This window comes from Lampetra planeri, chromosome 39 (genome assembly GCF_965212315.1).
Source record: "Lampetra planeri chromosome 39, kcLamPlan1.2.h2, whole genome shotgun sequence".
Lineage (NCBI taxonomy): Eukaryota > Metazoa > Chordata > Hyperoartia > Petromyzontiformes > Petromyzontidae > Lampetra > Lampetra planeri.
The window spans coordinates 7,219,684-7,244,248 of NC_136145.1; the positions used below are offsets into that span (position 1 = coordinate 7,219,684).

At 51.5% G+C, this 24,565-nt stretch overlaps 1 protein-coding gene across 1 annotated transcript; it reads left to right on the forward strand.

The window, feature by feature from the left end:
• The first annotated feature begins 62 nt into the window (after positions 1-62).
• On the forward strand, positions 63-24,482 carry LOC144731562 (lysine-specific demethylase 6A-like). The gene is made up of 14 exons (XM_078612707.1): positions 63-261; positions 3,899-4,916; positions 5,730-5,850; positions 8,059-8,164; positions 11,447-11,652; positions 12,556-12,617; positions 14,001-14,078; positions 14,457-14,605; positions 16,905-17,019; positions 18,302-18,489; positions 19,767-19,908; positions 20,533-20,659; positions 22,720-22,890; positions 24,015-24,482. Exons 1-14 carry the CDS (start codon positions 246-248, stop codon positions 24,036-24,038), a joined length of 2,523 nt encoding a protein of 840 aa, XP_078468833.1. The 5' UTR covers positions 63-245; the 3' UTR covers positions 24,039-24,482.
• The last annotated feature ends 83 nt before the right edge of the window (positions 24,483-24,565 follow it).

Sequence of the window (24,565 nt, forward strand, 5' to 3'; positions counted from 1 at the left end):
GACGTCACCGCTCGCACGCGCGTTTTTGCTTGGGGCTCGCGCCGGACGCGTGACGTCACCGACGCCATAACCCCCGTGACGTCACGCGGGCGAGTAGGAGACACGCGGTGAGACGGGCGGAGGAGGAGGAGGCGGCGTCGTCGTCGTCGTCTGACACACGGAGCGGAGAGAGCGGAGAGAGAGAGGAGGGAGTCGCTCGCTCGCTCGCTCTCGCGAGGCACAACGCGGCGGAGAAGAGAGTCAACATGGCTGGGATACCAGGTGAGACACAAACCTCGTTCGCCGATCAACAGCGTTACCACAAAGTGCTGCCGCTACCAACACGACGCGACACGGTGGTGGTGGTGGTGGTGCCCGGTGGTGGTGTTGTTGTTGAGGGGGGTGGGGACGACCCTCAACAACAACAACCGCGGAGAGACAGCGACCCAGCGAACACTGCCCGGCGACTGCGGGGTTCGATCGGGCAAAGGGAGCGGTGGGACAAGCGAGGCGGCCCCGGGTTCTTTGTTAACGCGGCGAGCCGCACTGCCCCGAGTAGACGCGCAGCAGATCGAGAGCCGCCGCCACCGTGCGCTGTCGTGGGGGAGGGAGTCTGAGTGCGGAGCTGAGGGGGCATTACGGTACCCGCTGTCTGTGGCCGCGGTGAAAGTCACTCGACCCGCGACTCCCCATTGGCGTTATGCGCCTCTCCCCTCCCCCCCATCGATTAATCGGTTGCCGCGTTCGATTAATCGATTTGTCTCTTGGGACTTGGTCGGTTCACTTGTTCGATGACGGGGGTGGAGGCCCCCAGCCACCCCCCCCCTCTCTCTCTCTTCGACCCCCAAAGTGGTGGCTGTGATTGAGTGTCGCCATGGCGAGGTCGTCTCGGAGTTGGGCCCCTCTGTCATCTCCATCGTCACGCAGCTGTCAACCCAGACGGTTTAGCCCGTACCCTTGTGCAGGGGAAATATAACATTTTCAGGTCCATACGGCGAACAGCTGTTTCAGTACGGGCAAAATGTTTTTTGTCTATTTTTTTTACATTTCTATTTGTGTCTATTCGTGTATAGTAGTGTATAGTGTAGTATAGCAGTATATAGTGGCATACTTGTCAACCTATACGGTTTATCCCGTATTCTTGTTCAGGGAAATTTAGTTTTTAGGTCCATACGGCGTACAGCCGTTTCAAGACGGGCAAAAAAAAATTTGTCTTTGTGTTTCTCCCTTGTAATGGGACTTTGTAGGGTGAACGTTGAGATTTATAAAGGGCACGGGGTGACCACTAAGGTCTGAGTTGGTCTGTAATAAGGTAGGGCACCGGTAAGGGGTTGACAGGTTTGTAGTAGTGTATTGTATTGTGTAGTGTATAGTGTCGTGTGTAGTAGTGTATAGTGTCGTGTGTAGTAGTGTATAGTGTAGTGTATAGGATGAACGTTGAGATTATATAAAGGGCACTGGGTGACCACTAAGGTCTGAGTGGGTCTATAATAAGGTAGGGCACCGATAAGGGGTTGACAGGTGTGTCATCATCACCAACCATGGTCTATCCACTGCTAAGTGAAGGACTTGACACGTCGTCGCTTTGACTCGCGGGCTCGCGATGGTCGAGTTTTGTTTTCTCTCCACGTGGCGTTTGGAGCCGATGAGAGGGCACACGTGGGTGGTGGTGGTCACGGGTGACCGTAGGGAGCACAGTTGGTACGTCTGTCACTCATCTCAGTCAACTCATGGCGTCTGGGTCTGTCCCGTGACCTTCCGGCGAGCCTTTGACAGGTCACGTGGCCTCAAGGTGCTCGTGCGATCGCAGTTTTGTCGTCAGTCATAAGCCAGGGTCTATCCACTGCAAGATGAAAACCCATCCCATAGTCGTCACCGTCACTCACGGTCCACTCACGGTCTCGTGATGCCGTAACCTGACATCGGAGCTGATTTTATTGCTCCATCTAAGACAAAAAATATTTTACCAGGTAATGCCCACTGGGCTATGCAGCTGTTTTTTAGAAGCTTCCTGGCTACAAATGATAGCTCGACGAATTGGCTCATCATCACGTGGCCATTTAGAGCAGCAGCAGCAGCCACCTCCGAGGTGTTTCCCCTCCTTTGGCTGCCCACTCCGTCGTTAGCCTCGGCCTGCGACAGAAGTTCTACATCGTCCATGCACGAGCCATCGTCGCCACTGGTGATGTGTCGTCCTGTGCGGCCCCACTCAATCAATATTTAACTTTCGATTGCTCTTTCTTTGATCCACTTCCTGTCTGGCTCCAAGTCCAAACGTGTGCACCTTCTACTTGTTTAGTAACGTGCGCCCTTCCCTCTTCACTGTTGATATTCTCTCTCTCTCTATCGTCAGTGCCCAAGTTTTGCATTCATCGTTAATAGCGGGTAATAATAGACTGTGTGAAAAAATATGAATGGGTTTTACACTTTCTGCCAATAGAACAAGAGGTGTTAAGATGTTCAGACTCTAAATGAATTTATTTGGTGTTTGAACATCGTAACGCCTCCTGTTTAATTGCCAGAATGGGTAAAATCTATTCTTATTTTTCATACCAAGGCATCAAGTCTGCATTAACCACACGTGCATGTGGCAAAGCATGCAACACTTATTATTATTATTATGTTGTACTTTTTATACTGGCAAAAAGTTCTCATAGGAATAATACGCTCATTAAAATATGTTTTTTTGTGGTTTGTTGCGGTTCAATTAAATTATTATTTATTTTTAAAATTACTCCCATCTTTTCCCCTGACTCGCAACAATAGCCTTCACTCTGATCCTGGTCCGCCTTCAGTCATTGAACCTTATGGCGGGACCCCGGGGTCCCGAATAAGTGGAAGTCAAAATCGTCATTTATTGATTTTTGGCGACTCCGTCCCACCGCGCACATAAACGCCGCGACCCACCTGGCGCGGATAATTCTGTTGTCGTGTCGTGCAAGCGCAGCGAGGACGAATGCGCAGAAGAAACTCAACTTTTAAACTTTGATTAGCGCATCGTGTAGAGCTCGTTGAGAGGAATAGATCGCCGTGTCGTTCGCCTTCAACAGACAAAATGACGTCGCAATGCAGTTTATGTGAGAGCCGGGGGCTTATGGGACCCCGGGGTCCCCCACCATAAGGTTCAATTGTCCTAGTAATGGTGCACGCTGCTATAATCGGGGTTTTCAATTGTGGGCCTCGCACAGTTATTACTCCACGTTTGTTTTGCGAACTCGTACCAAGACAATTGTCTCTCGCACTTATCCGCACGTGTGTACTGTACGTTGAACTTCTTTCGCACCGTACATAGCCAGCCGACTCATCGGAGGTGCGGAGGAAGGACAACAATCCAAACACAAATTAGCAGTTTAAAGAAATGAATTTTCAATCTCGACGATTTAAAAGCGCAAAGCTCCAATAGTTATGTAGCCCCACTTTGCAGCCGTTCTAGCTCGGTTCTCAACTCGCTTCCATCGCACGTTACTATCACGATATTGTCACGATATTATCACGTTATTATCACGATATTATCATGCTATTATCACGCTATTTTTTCTATTCCTGCGTATGGCAAGATGTTCAGGAGCTAAAATATAGTCACGAGAGGGCTTCAGGAGATAGTTAATAAAGTTTTGCTCTTCTTCCTCCGTTAAAGCAGCACAGACGACAGTGGTTCACTGTGTGGTCCATAGTTTGGGTTGCATGGCCACGCTCGCACTGCTGTGGATTGTCTTTAATTTTCCATTCATGAAGGAGATGTGCGCATCGGCCTTGTGATGTTCTGATGCAGTCGATGATTACACAAGTGTTAATATAACGATTGCCTTAAATGTAAGTCTATTAATAAGTGTGAGACTGTTACGGAAGTTATTATTTCCGTGTTCATCCCTTTATATTCTATATGTCTAAGCATTGTATCTCTCTCTGTGTTACACAGGACGATTCTGCCACGATTCCGCAGCATCTCGGCGGTGGCAGATCCAGTCGTGCCCTCTGACCTCGCACTACATCATCGTGTGCGACGACGACAACGACGACAACAACGACGAAGACGATGACGACGACGCCGCCGCGTCGGGGGGCGAGCGCTGCGATTGGCCCAAGCGGCCGGAGGAGGCGGAGGCGGAGCCGATCCTGTCGCTGGAGCAGATGGTGACGATCAACCCTCCGGACGCGAGGACCGCCCCGCTCGCCCCGCCCGACGCCGCGACGTTAGCGCCGGAGGCCGACTCGGCCGGACGGCTCACGCCGGATGCCTCAACGGCCACGGCGGAACACGCGCGGCCCGGCATCACGCTGCTCCTCAACGCGCCGCCCACGGCGACGTCGCCCGGCGCCGCCGCCACGGCCGCCTCGGAGGGCGACCGAGCCGACGATGACGGCGGCGGCACGGGGGGGCAATGGGACCCCCCCACGTCGGGGAGCCAGTCGGGCTGCTCGGCGGGCGCCGGGCGCCCCGCCAACGGCGCCGCCGTGTTCCAGTGCAGTCCCGAGCGCGCCAGCTCGGTGTGCACGGAGCTGTCGTGCGACCTGCCCACGCACTCGTCCTGCGACCCCTCGTGCGACTTCTCCAGCGAGCCGTCGTGCGACTCGGCCGGCGATGACGCCAAGGAGGATAGCGACGGTGGTGGCGGCGGTGGCGGCGACGGCGGTGACGGCGGCGACGGTGGCGGCGGTGGCGACGGCGGTGGTGGTAACGGTGGTGGTAACGGTGGTGATGATAACACTGGGGAAGGTGGTAATGGTGGCGGTGATGGTGATAGTGGTGCTGATAGCGGTGACAGTGGCGGCGGCGGTGGTGGTGGTGGCGGCGGTGGCGATGCTGATAGAAGTAATGGACAATCAAACAAGGCAGGGGAAGAATTGAAAGGGGACCATGAAGACCTGCCTCCAGAAGCAAAGCTGAACGATCGGCTGGGAACGTGCGACTCTGCGGAATTGGCTCGTATTGCCAGGTACACGGGAAAACGGCCTTTCGCTTTCACATTGTGCCTCATTCACACGAACATAGACTCTATCTGGACACGTGCTGGCATGGCGATGGTAAAAACTTACATTTTTCCATCTCTAAGACTGAAGGTCGTTGCATTATCTTTGCCTCTAGATTTGAATCCCTCCCTCACTTGATGCAGCTAATCTGGCTGTGACGGTCCCACCTGATGACGGAGACTTAGTTGCCTCCGTAACGTCGTGATTTTTATTGTTTTATTATAATTTCATTTTTTACCTACGTGACTTTACCGAAAGAACTAAGAGTATCTTTGCCTCTATTGCTGTCCGTATGTTCATGACGGGGAGCGAGTCGGGCAACATAACTCTCGTAAAGTTGATCCGGTTTGGACCAAACTGTCGTACACAGCGGTGTTGCCATTAGGGTCTTGCCAGAGAGAAAACTGGCCAAGTTGGTCATAGCGTTGCCCAAAAGCTTGGAGACAAAAAAAACAGAGCAAAAAATAACAATTAGCGGATTTGCAAATGAAGTCTGCCCAGGCGGCTACCCATCAGCTTCCACACTTCTAAGCAATACTTGCAAGGACAAACACACGTTAGAAAGCATTACAAAGTCGGAATGTACAAAGTTTTTACTTACATTTGCGGTGAAATTTCTCACGTCATTGCTTGAAACGGTTGTGAACGAGCACTGAATGTGTTCTATTTGTTTTAGGCATCTTTTTCTAATTTTTACACACGAGCCTTGCCGCGTCGCCACGCAGTTCCGCCTACGTTACGCGCTGATCTCACGTGCCATCACATTCCTGTGCGCGCAGGAGAACGAGAAAGTGCGGCAAGGTGTGGCACATCTGCCGGAGTGGGAACGTGCGACCGCCAACCAACCCTTCCCTGGAACTGCCGCACGAGGCCCTCCACCCAAACACCGCCAGCATCTACGTACGTCACGTCACGCGCGTACCCACGCGGCGCACGTGCCGCCCCCATCGCTTTCTCTCACCTCCCCTCCTCCCCCCCCCAACCGTGTCGAGTGGAGGAGGATGTGCGACACGTATTTTACTCACGCAATCTAAACCCAAAAATAGTGAATGATTAATGTTTGTTCCGAAAGCCCAGAGGTCGCAAACGGGTTTTGAAGCCTTACCCGTACCTGTACCCTACCCGTACCCGGCTGGGTACGGGTAGGGTACGGGTATCGGGTACCTGATTGCGACCTCCTGATTGCGACCTCTGGGATGAAGCCATGTTGCAGGTGCGGGTGGGTTGATTCTAGGAACTTGAATTGTGAGAAGAGACAAGACGTTGGGAAATGAGTGACAAACAGTTACTCACCAGTGACTCACGGTCTACCCGTACCCGGCCGCACCAGGGTCGCAAACGGGTACCCGTTCCCGGCCGGGTACGGGTAGCCGGGTATCGGATAGGGTACGGGTATCGGGTACCCGGTTGCGACCTCTGCGAAAGCCCCTGTGTTGTATTTAGCTTAGAGGGTGGTACACGCTTAAGCTGCACTTTCAGTTCCATAAAATATGAAAGTTGATGCAAGTGAATATGACACTTGCCCTGGTTTTTAAGATATTCCCCTGCTAAATCTGCGCATTGTCCCTTCAGTGCTACTGTAAAGCCCTGATGGCAGATGCATACAGCCCGACTTCCTGTCCTGCCACCTCGAGGCACCGCCTCGTCCCACGAGCTGGGGTCTTGTGCTTTGTACGGCTCCCATATCTCCGTGATGGGACACAAGGGAAATGGAGACATCGCAGAAACTTACCACGATCCATCTCTTATACTGAGCCTCTCTTTAAATTCAGGTTAGCTTGGTGGTATTGGGATAAAGGAAATAAAAGCAGAATGCCATTCTCTGACTCCGCATATAAATGAACAGAATCCGAATCCTGATTTATCCTAGAGAAATCTGATCTTTTACAGATGTTCGCCATCAACCTATTGTTTTTCCAGGCCGATATTATTAAGCCGAACATGTTTTTAGCAAAGTCAACTTTCGACCAGTTTTGACCTTGGGGCTCTGCTGATGAAAGACTAAATGTAAAAACCTTACCTTGTAGTATTGAATCAATTTTGCTGCAATTATTCACTTCAAACAAGTCAATGTGGCTAATGGAATGCGTAAAAAAAATACCAGCGTTAGACTTGTTAAACAAATGCTGCCGGATTACCAAATGTTATTGGCAAGAGTACTGTGTAAATTCTGGAACCTGATTCAACTCGTAAAGAAATATCGCACACAAACGCATTATTGGACCTCTGGAGTCCGGTAAAACAAGTTTAAACGACCACAAGCATTCGTCATTCCCCGCTCACTTGCAGTGGCACAAATGGTTACAAATGCGAGCAATATCTTGTAGCCGAGACCGCTTTATTGTGTCATTTGTGTTCGGCGCTAGCCAGTGTAGAATTCCCTGTTATCTGCTGAAATTATTATCTGCATTGGTCTGTTTGGGTAAATAATATTTTTTTTAAATCCACATTCGTCAATAACACTGTGGCCTTATGAGGAAAAATATATGATAATCGATAGAGAAAGGCCATTACCCATAACTTCTAAATCACCGTACCTGCAATAGTTACACAGACCACCACCCAATAGCCTTGTGAACCACCAGTGGTACACGGACCACACGGTGGGAACCACTGCTCTAGTACAATGGTTCCTGACCTTTTAGAACCTTTGGGCTGCTCAATCGTCAAACATACTCACCGGGGCGGTCAGGACAAAGTAACTGTCCGGTTTGAGCCTGTGGTGTGTGTGTGTGAGAAGTGCTGGGTTTAGGGAGCAGTAGTGCCGTGGTTAGCGCACTGCGTAACAAACCTGGTCACCCAAGCTCACGGTACGACATCGGTGACGAATATCTGAACCGGGCCTGGACCGCTCCAAGGTCGACTAATTATTAATTGAATACCTGTGTGTAAACATCAGCACTGGGGAGACAAAAGTGGCCAGGTGTGGTGCTGACCACCCACCCCCGCGTGCGCCGTGCTGGCCTTCACAGCTGCTACTCACTAACAGCACTTGCCCCAACAGTCTGTTAAGGCTACACAGCGGCGGTGGGTGGGTTGTCTTTGTGTTGAAGTGCTTGGTGCGGTGCCCCGTGCCGTCTGAACCCTGTGCCGTGTGGGCGTGTGCAGCTGGAGACGCGCTGCGATGCCTTCAGCCCGGCTCTGCACCAGTTCTGCACAAACCCGGCAAACCCGGTCACCATCGTCCGCGGCATGGCCGGAGTGCTGGGCATAGGTAACCACCGCCACCGCGTTCCACCGTGTGTGCGATTGCCGTCGTGCATGACACGACCTCGGCAGCAATGCTGCTACTGCTGTGTTGGCGGTAGAGCACAAGCACAAGTAACCAAAAGAACCTCAACACGTTCGTTAATAACGATGCCTCGTCGCACGTTTTATGTGCTATGAAGAAGGGCCATTCTCCAAAACGTCGCCAATTTTTTTTTTCTTTTAGGGCCACAGTGTTATTGACGAAGGTGTTGAGTTCTTTATTTTAATGTGTACACGTATGGCCGTGTTGTCAGTCCGATGCTAGATCAGGGCGTCTCCCCACGTGCTGTGCTGATCGGGAGTTTATTTGAACTCTACGTTTCTACACTGGTCACTGCTGGTTGTGGTTAGCCAAGGTGTTGAGCGTAGATGTGAGATCATAGAAGTACAACATTGGATTTTGCTGCACTGTCTTCTGTTGCCCACAGCATAGCCCACGACGACCTGTAACCCTGTTTTATGCGCGTCCAGGCACTTTTCGACACTCAGCCCTGCTTAGATTGTGAGATATGATGCATCCCGGTTGATTTGGTCTTAGGCCATTTTAATATACATACTATTAATTTCGATTTAAAGCTTTCGTGACTGCAGGGATTCATCTTCTTGGCTCTTTCAGTAAAATCACGTAGAAGGGAAATAATAAAATAATTAAAATAAAACATAATAAAATACAATTCTCACGACGTTTCGGCCACAACGCAAGCAGCCGTCCTCAGGTGAAGAACAGGTCTGTCGGAAAGACAGCGTCATTCAGACGCTGTCGAAACGTCATGAGAATTGTATTTTATTATGTTTTATTTTTAATCTTTTATTATTTCCCTTCTACGTGACTTTACCGAAAGAACCAAGAAGATACTATTAATTGTGAATTTCATTTTCATGGCATCTTGTCCATCGAACGGCGTATTAGTGTTCCTCGTGTAGCTGTTTAACGATGATGACTAGAGCGGCAGGAGAGTGGTTAGCACACTGCACCGCCAACCTAAGAACATAAGTGCATTTCCCACCTACGGGGTAACATCAATGGTCACTGATTTCCGAGGCTCCCCCCGGGCCGCCCCCACCACCTCACCTCGGCAACCCACACTGACCAGCATGGTGAAGTACAGTCAAACAACCCCCATGATCGGCACGGCGTAGGGAGGGCTTTATCCAGCAGATGATTAACACAGATATTATGGATTAATTTGTTCGCGAAAGCCTACGTGTGAAACTGAGTTATTGGATTGTTATTGTAGTTTTTGGGCGTGTTTCCTCTGGGGCACTCCATTTGTCTCATGCATGCAAATCTGTGGCTTGTACATCCGAAGATTAGGCTTTCCCGGAACCCATAAATAGCACGTGTATATATTTAAACTTGGCAGACATCCCGAACGCGGCCTTCCTTAGATAGTTATGACGCTCGGTGGGGCTCTCCCAGGAGTGGATTTTAATGTAGTTGTGCTGTTTAGTTGCCGATTCACACATTGTTGGTATTTTTTAACCGTGTGGTTGTAATGGTTAGCATGCAGCGCTGGCTATGCAGAGGTACCGGATGGGACTCCCCCCTCCCCCGCTTCCTCGGTTTACCGAGCAGTTAAATCGGCAGGTCACGTGTGGTGGGGTAAAGTGTGGGTACGTCAGCCTCTTCCAAGGCGCCTGGCCAGTGTGGAAGATTAGGCCAAATACCCTCTCTAGAGGGGCTCTCCAGAGCGCCCTCTAGTGGAGGCCCTTCTGCCACAAAGTGTCGTGAGCGTGTGGGGCCGCATCTTGTACCGTTTCGCAACAGCACTATTTTTATTTTATAGAACTAAAGTTTTAATTTTACTAGGTAAGGTCCACTCAAGCGACCTGGCCACAGATGATAGCTCAGCGAAATGGCTTATAAAATTTATTGCAGCCAAATACTCGAAATGCGTGCTGTTGATTCTAAATGTGGAGGGAAAACCCAGAGGACCCAGAGAAAAATCCACACCACCACAGGGAGAGAGACATGCAAGCTCCAAATATACAGCAGACATCATCAGCTTCGGGATCAAACCCACGACCTCCTGTATACCAGGCGAGGCAGTTAACATCTCGCCGTGGTGTTCGTGGAAGCGCATCGTTGCAAGATTGGGTTCAGTCTTCATAAATAAAAGAAAATCGGTTCCACATCCTGACACGGCAGTTGAAACAATGGGCTTCTTAAACAAAGCGTCGTGATAATAACTGTGAAACTACTGCAGTCTGTGTCTGTGAAACAGAGCGCAATCAAACATCTTACCTCTCCCGGCTTTGATATTTCTCAAAGACGCTGGTGGAACCATCAATCGCAACCAAACATCAACAGGCCAATGCACACACCTCCTTCATAAATGTAAAATTAAATTCTAGATTTGAAGCTTTCGTGACGGCAAGGATTCATACTTTTAGTTTTTTTCGGTAAAGTCACGTAGATTAAAAAAGAAAACAAATAAATTAAATCACGACATTTCGGAGGCAACACAAGCTTCCGTCTTCAGGTGTAACCGTCACTTGATACAGCAATTTTGCTGTGACGGTTTCACCTGAAGACAGAAGCATACGTTGCCTCCGAAACGTCGTGATTTAATTTATTTGTTGTCTTTTTTAACCTACGTGACTTTACCGAAAAAACCAAAGAGTATGTAAAATTAAAGTCACAGTAGTACGATTGTGGCCATGCAACCCAACATATAGACCGCATAGTCAACAGCTGACATCTGCGCGGTACTGCAATGGAGGAGGAGGAACAGCAACAACTACACAGACGCTCTCCCGAAGCCCTCTCGTCGTGGCTCGCAAACCTCAACGTTGCCATTTTAGCTCCTGAACCGCATTGTTGCTGCCATCGTCGCAACAATAGACCATCTTCTTGGTTCTTTCGGTAAAGTCACGTAGAATGGAAATAATAAAATAATAAAAATAAACCAATAAAATAATTCTCACGACGTTTCGGCCACAACGCAAGCAGCCGTCCTCAGGTGAAGACCAGGTCAGACGCTGTCTCCCCGACAGACCTGGTCTTTACCTGAGGACGGCTGCTTGCGTTGTGGCCGAAACGTCGTGAGAATTATTTTATGTTTTATTTTTATTATTTTATTACTTCCCTTCTACGTGACTTTACCGAAAGAACCAAGAAGATGAATCCCTGCAGTCACGAAAGCTTTAAATCGAAACAATAGACCAGCGCCTCGCCGCGCTGCAAGATTGGCACGAGCGGCGAGCGTGCCCCTCGATTCCGATTTGAACCTCTCCCCTCCCGCAGACCTCGGCGTGTTCAGCACCAAGTCGCTGGTGCGCGTCGCTCCCGAGCAGGAGGTGGAGGTTCGCTCGCAGGCGCTGCAGCCTCGCGACGGCAACCTGGACCCGGGGCGCACACGTCACAGCTGGCTCTGCCTGAGCCACAAGACGCAGACCACGCTGGCGCGCTATGCGTACTACCAGGCACAGACCTTCCACAGCGCCCTGGCGGTAAGCCGACGCACCCTCGCGGCCGGGCGTGGCTGCTGGCCACACGTGACCCTCGTGCCCCGTGCCCCGACAGTCTGTTAAGGCTACACGGGGGATCTTTGTGTGTGTGCACACGTGTGTGTGTGTGTGTGCACACGTGTGTGTGTGTGCACACGTGTGTGTGTGTGTGTGCGCACGTGTGTGTGTGTGTGCACACGTGTGTATGTGTGCACACGTGTGTATGTGTGCACACGTGTGTATGTGTGCACACGTGTGTGTGTGTGCACACGTGTGTGTGTGCACGTGTGTGTGTGTGTGCGCACGTGTGTGTGTGTGTGCACACGTGTGTGTGTGTGTGCACACGTGTGTGTGTGTGTGCACACGTGTGTGTGTGTGCACATGTGTGTGTGCGCGCGCAGCATTCGGGGCGGTAGTGTAGCGGTTAGCGCGCTGCGCTACGAACCCGGCGACCCGTGTTCGTTTCCCGCTCACGGACACCACCGGTGACGATTATCTGAACCGGTCCTGGGCCTCCCTTAGGTCGACTAAGCCTCAAATGAGTGCCTGGTGCGATGTGTAAACATCGCCACGAGGTAGACAAAGGCATCATGGGATCTCCTTTGCCAGTACCAAAATATGAGAATAGGTTTTCCCCTTTTTTCTGGCAACAAAACAGGTGTTAAGACGTTAAAACACCAAACTGAAACCTTTCACAAGTAATCATGTCTGCATTAACCACAATACTTGTGGTCAGAATGCAAATAAATAACATACTCTGATAATATATGCATTGTCCTTGAAACTGATTGGTCCACACCAGAGACGGCTTTCTATTGAGCCCAACACCGTTTGAGACGAGACTGATCACCCGTCTTGTACCGATTCTCGGTACTTAAAATATGATGTACCCTTTGTTTTGTACAGGAGCATAACATATGTAATCGGATGAATGGCGTACAAACAAGAATCTTTGATACAAGTCAAAGGTAAGGATGCCAGCCTTTGCACAGTATATACATGTAGCATCGGCGTGTAACTTGGACCACTTTAAACTTTTCTAGCTCTCGTCAGCAGATTGTAGCCTGTTGAGGCGCTGCCACTGGGGGTGGCGAGGTTGTCTATGCTTGTGTTGGACCTCTATAATATTTAGTGATGTTCAATTGGGTCTTCTTCTTCCTGGTTCTTTCGGTAAAGTCACGTAGAAGGGAAATAATAAAATAATTAAAATAAAACATAATAAAATACAATTCTCACGACGTTTCGCCCACAACGCAAGAACAGGTCTGTCGGAAAGACAGACGCTGTCTTACGAAAAGTCGTGAGAATTATTTTATTATGTTTTATTTTTATTATTTTCCTTCTACGTGACTTTACCGAAAGAACCAAGAAGATGAATCCCTGCAGTCACGAAAGCTTTAAATCGAAATTCAATTGGGTCTTGTTTACAACTGCACCAAGTGTAACACACACTGCACCAAGTGTAACACACACTGCACCAAGTGTAACACACACTGCACCGTGTGTATATATAGATAACTCCGCAGTGACCGATCATCTATTAGCTTGGAAAGAAAGACCACAGACTTGCAAGCTGGGTACTGCTAATTAAATTACCACTTTGTCAAAAGACTGACGAACAGTCCCCTGAAGCGCGTCTCTTGGAAAGAGGGCGGACCGGTTCGCTGGGGTTCCGTGCCTTCTCTTGGAAGAGGAAGATGCGTTGCCTACGGGCGTGGAAATCTTCCACAAGGAGAAGAGACGAAACTAACTCTCTTCAGGAAAGGACAAATGCTGCATGTGATTTTCTACGGTTGTATTGATCCGCCTTACGTCTTGTAGAGAGACGGGGAGCAGAGGGGGAAAGATGGGGTGGAGGGTGGCAAAATATCAGGGGATGAGAGGGATTGTTCCATTGGGGGTGGGGGGGGGAGGTTCCCCGCGTGGTCGCAGGATCCCTGCAAGTGGACTCTGCGTCACGACACATTCCTTCGTGAGGCCGGTGTAGTATTTACGGTTCTAAACGCAACGTAATCATTAGCCTTGTTTGTGAATAAGATAAGTAACAAAATAAATAAAGAGACAATTCGTCTCCTTCGCAAATCTCTGGGCGTCAGGAATAAGAGTATTTATTACACGACGCCTCGGCCCCTGCCGCCTTCTGGGGAGTGCACAAGTTCAGCAGCGTTGATTCAACTCTGGACCGGCTCATGGCCACTGAGTGCCTCGGCAGAGTGGTGCTGCACGAACCGGTGCAACTACCACACGTTAGAGGAGAAGGATCCTCTCTCGTTTCTCTCTTTGACGGTCCTTGTGCGACGTGACGGCGAGGGGGGTGGCGGCCGTGTAAGCTTGTCCCGTGTTCCTCGTAGGCTGGACGGCTTGGAGTCCATGGCCCCCTTCAGGACCCTCAAATTCGGCACCAACATTGACCTGTCGGATGAGAAAACGTGAGTTGCTTTGCGTGTGCGTGGGGCGTGCGCAGGCGAAGGTTTACGTTTTTCCGCTGCGTTTGAGTCACAATATTGAGTGCTTCGTAGAAGAATTATGAGCCGGGCGTTGGTGGCTACGCGCGCCCGTACTTTCACACACGGCCTGCCAAATTGATGTGTGACAGCTCATGTGTGGTGGGGTAAAGTGTTGAGAGACTCTCACATCGTCCAAAACACCTGGCCAATGTTTAGGAAGAGGCCTACATGCTCCCTACAGGCGCTCCCTCGAGCTTACGCCTGCAGCCCCTTAAAACCGAGGCCACCCCGGCAAGATATCGCAGAGCCGCGCCTTCACCGTCCACACTTACCGACGGGCGTTCGACTCCCGCTGAACAGGTGGAGTGCTCAGCTGGCCGAGGTGTGCAAGCTGCCTCCGTTCATGCGTCTCCACTCGGTGGGGAACATGCTGAGCCACGTGGGCCACAAGATCGAGGGCATGAACACGCTGCAGCTCTACATGAAGGTGCCGGGAAGCCGCACGCCAGGTAACCGCGGGTGCTCTCACTCTGCTCTGTCCGTTAGCCGCGTGGCAGCGTCTGAAGCCCTATAAACCCCCACCGCCCCCACTTGTAAACCAGACCATTAAGCGAGTTTCTGCTGCGTAATTTGACGCCAAGTTAAACAAAGCTACCGTCTTTTTTTTTCTAGATTTGAAGCTTTCGTGACTGCAAGGATTCATACTCTTATTTCTTTCGGTAAAGTCACGTAGGTAAAAAATGAAATTAAAATTAATAAAAAATAAAAATAATAAAATCACGACGTTTCGGAAGCAACACAAGCTTCCGTCTTCAGGTGAAACTGTCACAGCAAAATATCTGTATCAAGTGAAGAGAAGTCCCAAGAGGCACGACCTTATATACTGGTTAAGGGGGGAGGAGCCAGGAAGGGCCGGAGAGAGAGGAGGAGTTGTGAGATGGTCAGTACTGCTGCTGGAACTGAGCCTTTGTAATGTAGATGGCATATGTAGATAAGCCAGCTAGGATTTTTCTGGGTGGCTCAACCAAGTCACACGGTGAGCGCCGTCAGCCCCGCCCAGATTTTCATAGCCACTAATTCTAGATTTGAAGCTTTCGTGACTGCAAGAATTCATACTCTTAGTTCTTTCGGTAAAGTCACGTAGGTAAAAAAGGAAATTAAAATTAATGAAAAATAAAAACAATAAAATCACGACGTTTCGGAGGCAACACAAGTCTCCGTCATCAGGTGGGACCGTCACAGCCAGATTTGCTGCATCAAGTGAGGCAAGGATTCAAGATGCAAGCCCTTAAATACAAGTTGAGGGGGGAGGAGATTATCCGAATGTGGTAGCCAATGAATGGAACGTATCGGGAGGGAGGGGGGCGGGGCTAAAAGAAGGCTCAACCAATCAGCAGCTCCGCCGACATCTCTAATAGGCCACACCCACTGCTCTGGTGGCCCCGCCCACTACCGGCTCATCATATCGAGTTGCCCTGTTCTGGACGGGTGGACAGAGATAACGGATTAACCTTTACAACCTTAGTTGGACATCTGTACGGTTTTACAGTTGTTTTATTCCTTGGCAAGGTCCATCAACGTTGTTTTTCCCTGATTGCTGTTGTGTGTTTTGAATTGCACAACATTGCCGCACTACATTTCTCACTTGCTGGGCTAAACAAAAATGTGAACGCTTCTGAGAATTTGCAACAATGTGCCTCCGGGCTCTGGAGACCACCTGGAGTAGATTCCAGTCTTGTTGACAATGATTGCGAACAAGTGGAGACTGACTTTTTGAAGCTATTAACATACTTTTGTCATCATGTAATATCCGTTCTTTTTTCAATAAAAAAGATAGTCTCGTATAAGTGTTAACACATTTGTTAAGCACCCTATTTTATTCACTAGCTGTACTACCCGGCTTCGCCCGAGACTTAGATCCACCATGCCCGGCCGCCCTTGTCTCCCCAGTGGCGATGTTCACACACCACACCAGTTACTCGTTTGAGGCTGAGTCGACCTAGGGGGAGGCCCAGGAGCGGTTAAAATAATCATCACCGGTGGTGGCCGTGAGCGGGAATCAAACTCGTGTCGCCGGGTTCGTAGTGCGGCACGCTAACCACTACACTACAATGCGTTATGCTTCAACATGCGTGGGTCACGTGACAGATGTGACGTCACGGCTCACTTGCCGTGCAAAAAATGAATGCATTATTGAGCTCCCCCCCCCCCCCCAAAAAAAAAGTGTATTTTTATATTTTTTGCGTGGTGTACAGTCTGGAAAGTACCCCACATGGCAAATATCCAGTTTGTTGCATGTCGGGAAGCACGCTAAACATTTTTAACAGACACACATAATCACAACTTTGCCTTTTATATATTTGGAGATGACCAAAACGTAGGTGGTGTGAGCAATGCCGTACTTTCATTTGTGCATTCATTTTCATCGTGATCCTGTGGTGAATTTACCATGGGTTCGAGTGTCTGTGTATGTATTCTATTCCCGCTCACGTCCATCAACATCAGTGACGATTATCTGAACCGGTCCCGGGCCTCCCCTCAGTCAACTCGGCCTCAAATGAGTACCTGGGTGCGGTGTGTAGTAAACATCGCCACTGGGGAGACAAAGGCGGCCGGGCGTGGTGCTGGCCACCCACCCAATCGTGTGCCGTGCGGGTTTTCGTAGGTGCTACTCACTAGCAGCACTTTCCCCAAAAGTCTGTTGAGGCTATACGGGGGGCATCTTTGTCTTCTTGTCCGAGACGTGTGTGTGTACACGTGTGTGTGCGTGCACGTGTGTTCTGCGTGTGCGTGCCTGCTTTTCCTCAGGGCACCAGGAGAACAACAACTTCTGCTCGGTCAACATCAACATCGGCCCCGGCGAGTGCGAGTGGTTTTGTGTCCCCGAAGAGCACTGGGGGGTGATTCACTCGCTGTGCGAGAGGTACCCACACGGACCTTCCTACTCCACTTTCACTCTCTCATCACTGGGGGGTGATTCACTCGCTCGCTGTGCGAGACGTACCCACCTGACCTTCCTACTCTACTCGCATTCTAGCATCACGGTTGCTGAGCACACGAACCAAAGGCCAGACTTTGCCCAACTGGCTCCAACAAACAGCACAGTTGAAGGCGTGATTGATAAAGAGTTAACGCGTTTCTTGAATTGTGGCGGAGGGGGTGGGGAGAGACGATGGGAGGGAAATGCAAAGTGAAGTCGTGCACGGGAAGAAGCAGAGAGAGATGTGAGGTGTGACTTGCAGTGTAGTGGGTGAGGGAGTGAAGTGAGTGGGTGAGTGTGTGTGTGGTTGTGAGAGTGAGTGTTGTTGTGACCTGCAGTGTAGTGGGTGAGAAAGTGGAATGAGTGGGTCAGTGTGCGCGTGGTTGTGTGTGTGTGTGTTTGTGTGTGTGTGTGTGGTTGTGAGTGAGTATGTGTGAGTGGTTGTGAGTGAGTTTGTGAGTGGTTGTGAGTGTGTGTGGTTGTGACCTGCGGTTTGGTGATTGAGCACAGCGTGGTGGAGGAGACAAAGCGGTGAGTCTGAGAGACAGTCTTCCATATGGGTAGACCAATCAATGAGCGAGGTGAAGGGGTTTAGTAAAGTAGTAATAGCTGTAGAAGAGCGATGAGGAGGCGACTGTAACTGCTGGTGAGCGAAAGACGAGTGAATCGGTGAGTGCTCGTTCATCAGTCACCCCGACTGCTTTCGTTGATTCTGTCCAGTGCATTGAGGATAGGAACTGGGCGCTGTGCCACGGGTAATACAACAGGATTCCAACTTGAGTCAAATATTTGTGCTTAATGATGAAATCATGCCAACTGTTGCGGGTTTATGGTGAGCTCCATTGTGGTATATGGCACACTTGAAACATCTAGATTGAAAACTAATTTCTTTAGAAACACTTTTTGTGTTTAGTTTGTTGTCCTTCCCCCCACACATCCAATTAGCACGGTTGGCTACGTACTGTGCGAAAGAAGTTCAGCATGCACACTGTGCGGTGACAATTCCACATTCAGTCGTCTTTCCATGTAAACTATCCGCGTAGACGGTAGCGTAACCTTTCCACGCTCCCCGCATCTGTGCTCTCCACCTCCACCAAGCCGCACCGACCGGTGTGATGAAGTATGGGAACCGTGCGTGCATGTGACTGTGCGTGTGACTGTGTGTGTGACTGTGCGTGTGACCGTGCGTGTGACCGTGTGTGCGTGGTCGTCGCTGCCGCCCCAGGGAAGGAGTGAACTACCTGACGGGCTCGTGGTGGCCGGTGCTGGCGCACCTGGAGGCCGAGCAGGTGCCTCTGTACCGCTTCGTGCAGCGCCCGGGCGACCTCGTGTGGATCAACCCGGGCACCGTGCACTGGGTGCAAGCGCTGGGCTGGTGCAACAACATCGCGTGGAACGTGGGGCCACTCACCGGTACGGGGGGGGCAGGGCACGGGGGGGGGTGGGGGGGCACGGGGGGGTGGGGGGCCATGAGGGGGGGGGTGCAACCACATCCCGTGGAACGTGATGTGGCTGCGCCTTGGTTAGCACCTTGGTTAAGGCGCTATACAAACTCCGACAAGCTAAGATGTTGTATGGGGGGGAGGGAGGGTGGGTGGGGTGGGCACGGTGGGGGGGGGGGGCACAGAAGCATCACACACCGGGCAATCCCAGCTTAGTACTCCACTGTATAGCTCAGTCGATACTGTACTCTGTAGTACTCGATCAACCTTTATTTTACGTGCTAAAATCGCCTCTTAATACATTGGGCATCCGTGCACATTGCTGTACTACTGGGTACTACAGTTACTGCACAGTGCAGCAGTACAGAGCACTGCATTGTGAACCCGGCGGCCGTAGTCTATTCCCACCCACGGCTTACATGGGTGGGAGGTGATGTCTGCACCGGTCCTGGGTCACTCCCTTCACCATTCGGTGCGGCGTCGATGGCCACACAAACCCCCAAGGCGCGCACAGCTTGGGAGAGCCTTCATCCAGCAGTGGCTTGGTTGGATTGTACGTGTATGCATGTTGAACTTCGTTCGCACAGTACGTATCCAACCGTGCTAATTGGAGGTACGGGGGAAAGACAACAAATTTAACACAAAAAAATCAGTTCTTTAGAAATGAGTTTTCGACCTAGACTTAAACGTACACCGCTCCAGTGGCTTCCTAATATTGGAAGGAAGAGCGTTGCAGACGCCTGTAGGAGTGCAACTGAAAGTACAGACAGTCCCCGGGTTGCGGAAGGGACCAGACTTACGGTAATCCGACCTTAATCGTGTAAAAAAAAAAAATCAATACGCGGATTTTTTTGCGTTAGATACGCAAGCGCAAGTAGCGCAGAGCGGTGAGGTTGCGGATGAATAGCGTGGAGTGAGGGGGGGGAGGCAGCTGCCTTACGCCTCGATAGAGCCTCACTAAGATTCAGGTGAATGTAATTGATCTTTGATTTTGGGGGGGAAATTGTTCAGTTTCCGACATACGGAAAACTTGGGTTACGGATCGATCTGGGGAACCGAACCCGTCCCGAACCCGGGGACTGTCTGTACACAATGCGGAGACCGTATTTTTTCGATGGTTAGCCACGCTGCTGGGCGACGGCCGTGCGCTGTTGCCATACGCGCGGCGCGATCGGCCATCGGGTGTCGCAACCGCCTCGTTGGTTGTGATGCCGCTTGGCCCTGCCTGACGTTCGCTGCGTGTCACAGCCCACCAGTACCAGCTGGCGGTGGAGCGCTACGAGTGGAACCGGCGGAGTCGCGTGCAGTCCATCGTACCCATGGTGCACCTCTCCTGGAACCTGGCGCAGAACATCCGGGTGAAGGACGCTCAGCTCTACTCGCATATGAGGTGGGGGCCACACGCAGGTGAACGCACGGCGAGAAAAAGGTTGCACACGTGTGTATGTTGCACTTCTCTCGCACTTGACGTGCTGATCAGAGGGGTGGGCTGCGCGGGGTTCATCACGGAATAGGGATGTGACCAGTCGACAATGCGCCTGTGATTCATGATTCAGCAACAACAGTCGGGTGGGGGGGTCGGTGGACCGCAACATCATGGAGAAATCATGGGCCTGAGACGCTCGTCCGCAGGGCAAGGCGGTGCAGCAAGTAGACCACACGCACACAGCCCTTCCCCAACACGTGCGTGGGGAGTGGTGGCGCAGTCTTTTGCGCACTCTGCTACCAATGCGGTGACCCGAGTTCGCGTCCCGCTTACGGCAATCGCCAATATCTGAAACAGTCCGGTGTACTCTCTTAGGTCGACTCAGCCTTAAATGAGACACCCGGTGCCGTGTGTAAACACGGGCGATGGGGAGACAAAGGTGGCCGGGCGTGGTGATTTTCCACGCCACCCATGCCCCGTCCGCCATGTTGGCGGCCTTCATAGGTGCTGCCCCTCGCCAACAAACGTCGCTCGCCCCCACCGCCTCGTTAAGGCGACACGCGGGACCTTCGCCTCTGTGGGTGGTAGGTACTGCCTGCAGCAGAGCCTGTGCGAGTGGTTCTGCACGCTCAACATCCTGGAGCAGCTGGGCAAGAGGACGATCGTGCAGCCGCGCGCCCCCGGGGAGAGCGTCTACTACTGCCACGACTGCGAGGCGAGTGCCGCCCCTCCCCACTGGGGAGTTATCATTGTTGGGTGCCGCCCCTCCCCACTGGGGAGTTCTCATTGTTGGGTGCCGCCCCTCCCCACTGGGGAGTTCTCATTGTTGGGTGCCGCCCCTCCCCACTGGGGAGTTCTCATTGTTGGGTGCCGCCCCTCCCCACTGGGGAGTTCTCATTGTTGGGTGCCGCCCCTCCCCACTGGGGAGTTCTCATTGTTGGGTGCCGCCCCTCCCCACTGGGGAGTTCTCATTGTTGGGTGCCGCCCCTCCCCACTGGGGAGTTGTCATTGTTGAGTGCCGCCCCTCCCCACTGGGAAGTTCTCATTGTTGGGTGCCGCCCCTCCCCACTGGGGAGTTCTCATTGTTGGGTGCTGCCCCTCCCCACTGGGGAGTTGTCATTGTTGAGTGCCGCCCCTCCCCTCTCGGGAGTTGTCATTGTTGGGTGCCGCCCCTCCCCACTGGGGAGTTCTCATTGTTGGGTGCCGCCCCTCCCCACTGGGGAGTTGTCATTGTTGAGTGCCGCCCCTCCCCACTGGGGAGTTGTCATTGTTGGGTGCCGCCCCTCCCCACTGGGGAGTTGTCATTGTTGGGTGCCGCCCCTCCCCACTGGGGAGTTGTCATTGTTGGGTGCCGCCCCTCCCCACTGGGGAGTTCTCATTGTTGGGTGCTGCCCCTCCCCACTGGGGAGTTGTCATTGTTGGGTGCCGCCCCTCCCCACTGGGGAGTTGTCATTGTTGGGTGCTGCCCCTCCCCGCTGGGGAGTTCTCATTGTTGGGTGCCGCCCCTCCCCACTGGGGAGTTCTCATTGTTGGGTGCTGCCCCTCCCCACTGGGGAGTTGTCATTGTTGGGTGCTGCCCCTCCCCGCTGGGGAGTTCTCATTGTTGGGTGCCGCCCCTCCCCTCTCGGGAGTTATCATTGTTGGGTGCCGCCCCTCCCCACTGGGGAGTTGTCATTGTTGGGTGCCGCCCCTCCCCACTGGGGAGTTCTCATTGTTGGGTGCTGCCCCTCCCCACTGGGGAGTTGTCATTGTTGGGTGCTGCCCCTCCCCGCTGGGGAGTTCTCATTGTTGGGTGCCGCCCCTCCCCACTGGGGAGTTGTCATTGTTGGGTGCCGCCCCTCCCCACTGGGGAGTTGTCATTGTTGGGTGCCGCCCCTCCCCACTGGGGAGTTCTCATTGTTGGGTGCCGCCCCTCCCCACTGGGGAGTTGTCATTGTTGGGTGCTGCCCCTCCCCACTGGGGAGTTCTCATTGTTGGGTGCCGCCCCTCCCCGCTGGGGAGTTCTCATTGTTGGGTGCCGCCCCTCCCCACTGGGGAGTTGTCATTGTTGGGTGCCGCCCCTCCCCACTGGGGAGTTCTCATTGTTGGGTGCTGCGTTGTTGGGCGGCTGAGGGGTGTCGCCAGCTGGGGTGAGCCTGGGTTCTACTCCCGACTCGGGCGAGCTCTGTGTGTGTGTATGCAGTTTGTATGGACTCCCCCCTTGTCTGCATTGGTTTCCTCCAAGCTTTCTTGGGTTCTTCCCAGAGCTAAGACAACGTTGGCCAAAAACATCCCAATCGTGAAAAATTACGCTGCAAATAATCACTCATTCGGGATTACATAGCAGCAACATCGCCCCCGACTGCTGATACAAACTTTGCGTGAAAGAATACATTCGTAAATATATGTAATACGCTTCTAAATCGCTGAAGGGATCGCGCGAAAAGGACATTTATTTTGTCACTTTCGCCAACAGCCATCGTTTGACTTCTGACAAAGTGGATATCATTTCAGCGATGCTGGATATGCATTGGGATGTCTGTGACAGCCACCGATATGATATTTTGTATTGCGGGAATAAAACACGGCAGAGATTCCATCCGCCACGGAGATGGAGCGCTTCATTCAGCTCGTGTGCACGCGTACTGCGCGCGGATCGTCACATCGCAGGTTCGTGAGAGATTGTGACCTCTTGGAAGGTTGAGGGGGGGATGGGTTGATGCTGCTGCCGCCGCTGATGATGACAACGACGATGTCTCACCTGCACACCCCCCCCCACTCGCCGTGCCGATACAGATCGAGGTGTTCAGCCTGCTGTTTGCGGTGCGCTCCGTGCCGGGCGCGCGTGCCTACCGCGTGTACTGCCGAGCGTGCGCCATGCGCGTGAGCCCACAGCTCAAGCCGTTCACCGTCATTCAGCAACACAGCTCGCACGAACTCAGGACAATGTTCGACCACTTTACACTGGTGAGTGACGACGCTCAACAGGCACCGACGACACAGATCCCACCCCCACCCCCACCCCCTCCGACACACTTTTGGGGAAAGTGCCGTGAGCGGTGGTGCGATGGTTAGCGCACTGCGCTGCACATTCTCCGGCGAGTTAAAACCCCAGCCGCGGCTAACAGCAGTTGTGATTTTACTATGAATGGCTTTTAAATTATTTTTTTTTAAGTAAATTTTTTATAGAGATTTTTCCCAACTTTGGTTCCTGGAAATTGAGTTGCTCAGGTTTCTATTTGCTTCAATGTGGTGCTACTTAGTTGTATGTATGTTATTTTGGCTTTTGTAATTTTGCAAATCCGAGTCTCGATGTAAATGACACTTATCCTGCACTCTTGAGTGTTCACCTGGTTGAACAAATGAAATTTGAAAACCATGAAAATATAACACAATGCACATGAACAATAACCATAAACACTACACGCACCCTTTACACGCATCGCACCACGTGTCCACCACAGACATAAAAACACGTTCCACGTCAAAGAAAGGATAAATACAGGTCGTCCCCGACTTCCGATGGTCCGACTTACGATATTTCGATCTTACGATGGCAATAGCGATATGACAAAATTGTTAAATATTTTACATTTCGCGCGGCAGGCAAACGCAGCAGCGTACGAGGTACGATACTGTACGTTGGGACGCTGCCGGGATGTACTGTACGCATATAGTTTATACAGTACGGTACCGTAAATTGCTCTGTTTTGCTAAATTATCACCATTTAAGACTCCTGGGTAGCCTAGGCCATTTTCGACTTACGATATTTTCGACTTACGATGGGGTCGTCGTAACGCATCTCCGTCGTATGTCGGGGACTAGCTGTAAGAGGCAAGATTTCGAGGCAAGTGCCCGTCTCCTTCACAGCACGTCGGCCAAAGTTGCCCCAAGTCACCTGACCTCTGGCAGAATTATGAACCATTTTTTAAAATATTTTGTCATTTTTTTCATTTGTTTGTGCACCACTGTCAACGCAGCAGCAGCAGCAACATCAAATTACTATCAGCTAAAACACATTGCCTGTAATCTTTTATATGCATCTTTTATTTTCCTGACCTCTAACCCCATCTGCCTTGTCTCATTGCAGTTTCCCGCCAATGTAGCGAGCTGATCCCCATACACGCGGCCGGCAGTTCGCGTACGCTCCCGTGCGTGCATACCTGAGTGTGCGTATGTGGACATCACTCACTGGTGCTACACACTCGTACAATGCACGTGTACACGCGCGTGCACGTGCCCGCTAACCCACCCATCCCCCACCCCCCAGTGCACTGGTTGCAATACTTACACTTGGAACAACACCAGCCTGTACAGACCTGTATATGCCACAAATGATCTCGTGTAAATACGTGAAGGTGAGTTTAGAAGAATTCGTTTCACCGAGTCGGAATAATTCCATCCACAGTTTACCTCTTTAGTACCCTGGTATATATATAACAAAAAGAAACTTGAATGATCACATAAAAACAATGACATTAATATTTACTGCTCAAGTTTTACCAAATGTTTTGCTCGTTGCTCACGTAAAGCAATGAGCTAAAGCTACCTATGCAATTCGCACACACACTGTTACACCGCCAGTGACATTATCTGGTGACTGATTTAACAAAAAAGAGAATTTTTACAAAAGGCTGCACT

Excerpts from the sequence above, each read along its gene's own strand:
- LOC144731562 (XM_078612707.1), top strand. Across the intron at positions 14,079-14,456 it reads GACCTGTCGGATGAGAAAAC|GTGGAGTGCTCAGCTGGCCG; the intron begins GTGAGTTGCTTT and ends CCCGCTGAACAG. Across the intron at positions 20,660-22,719 it reads ACTACTGCCACGACTGCGAG|ATCGAGGTGTTCAGCCTGCT; the intron begins GCGAGTGCCGCC and ends GTGCCGATACAG.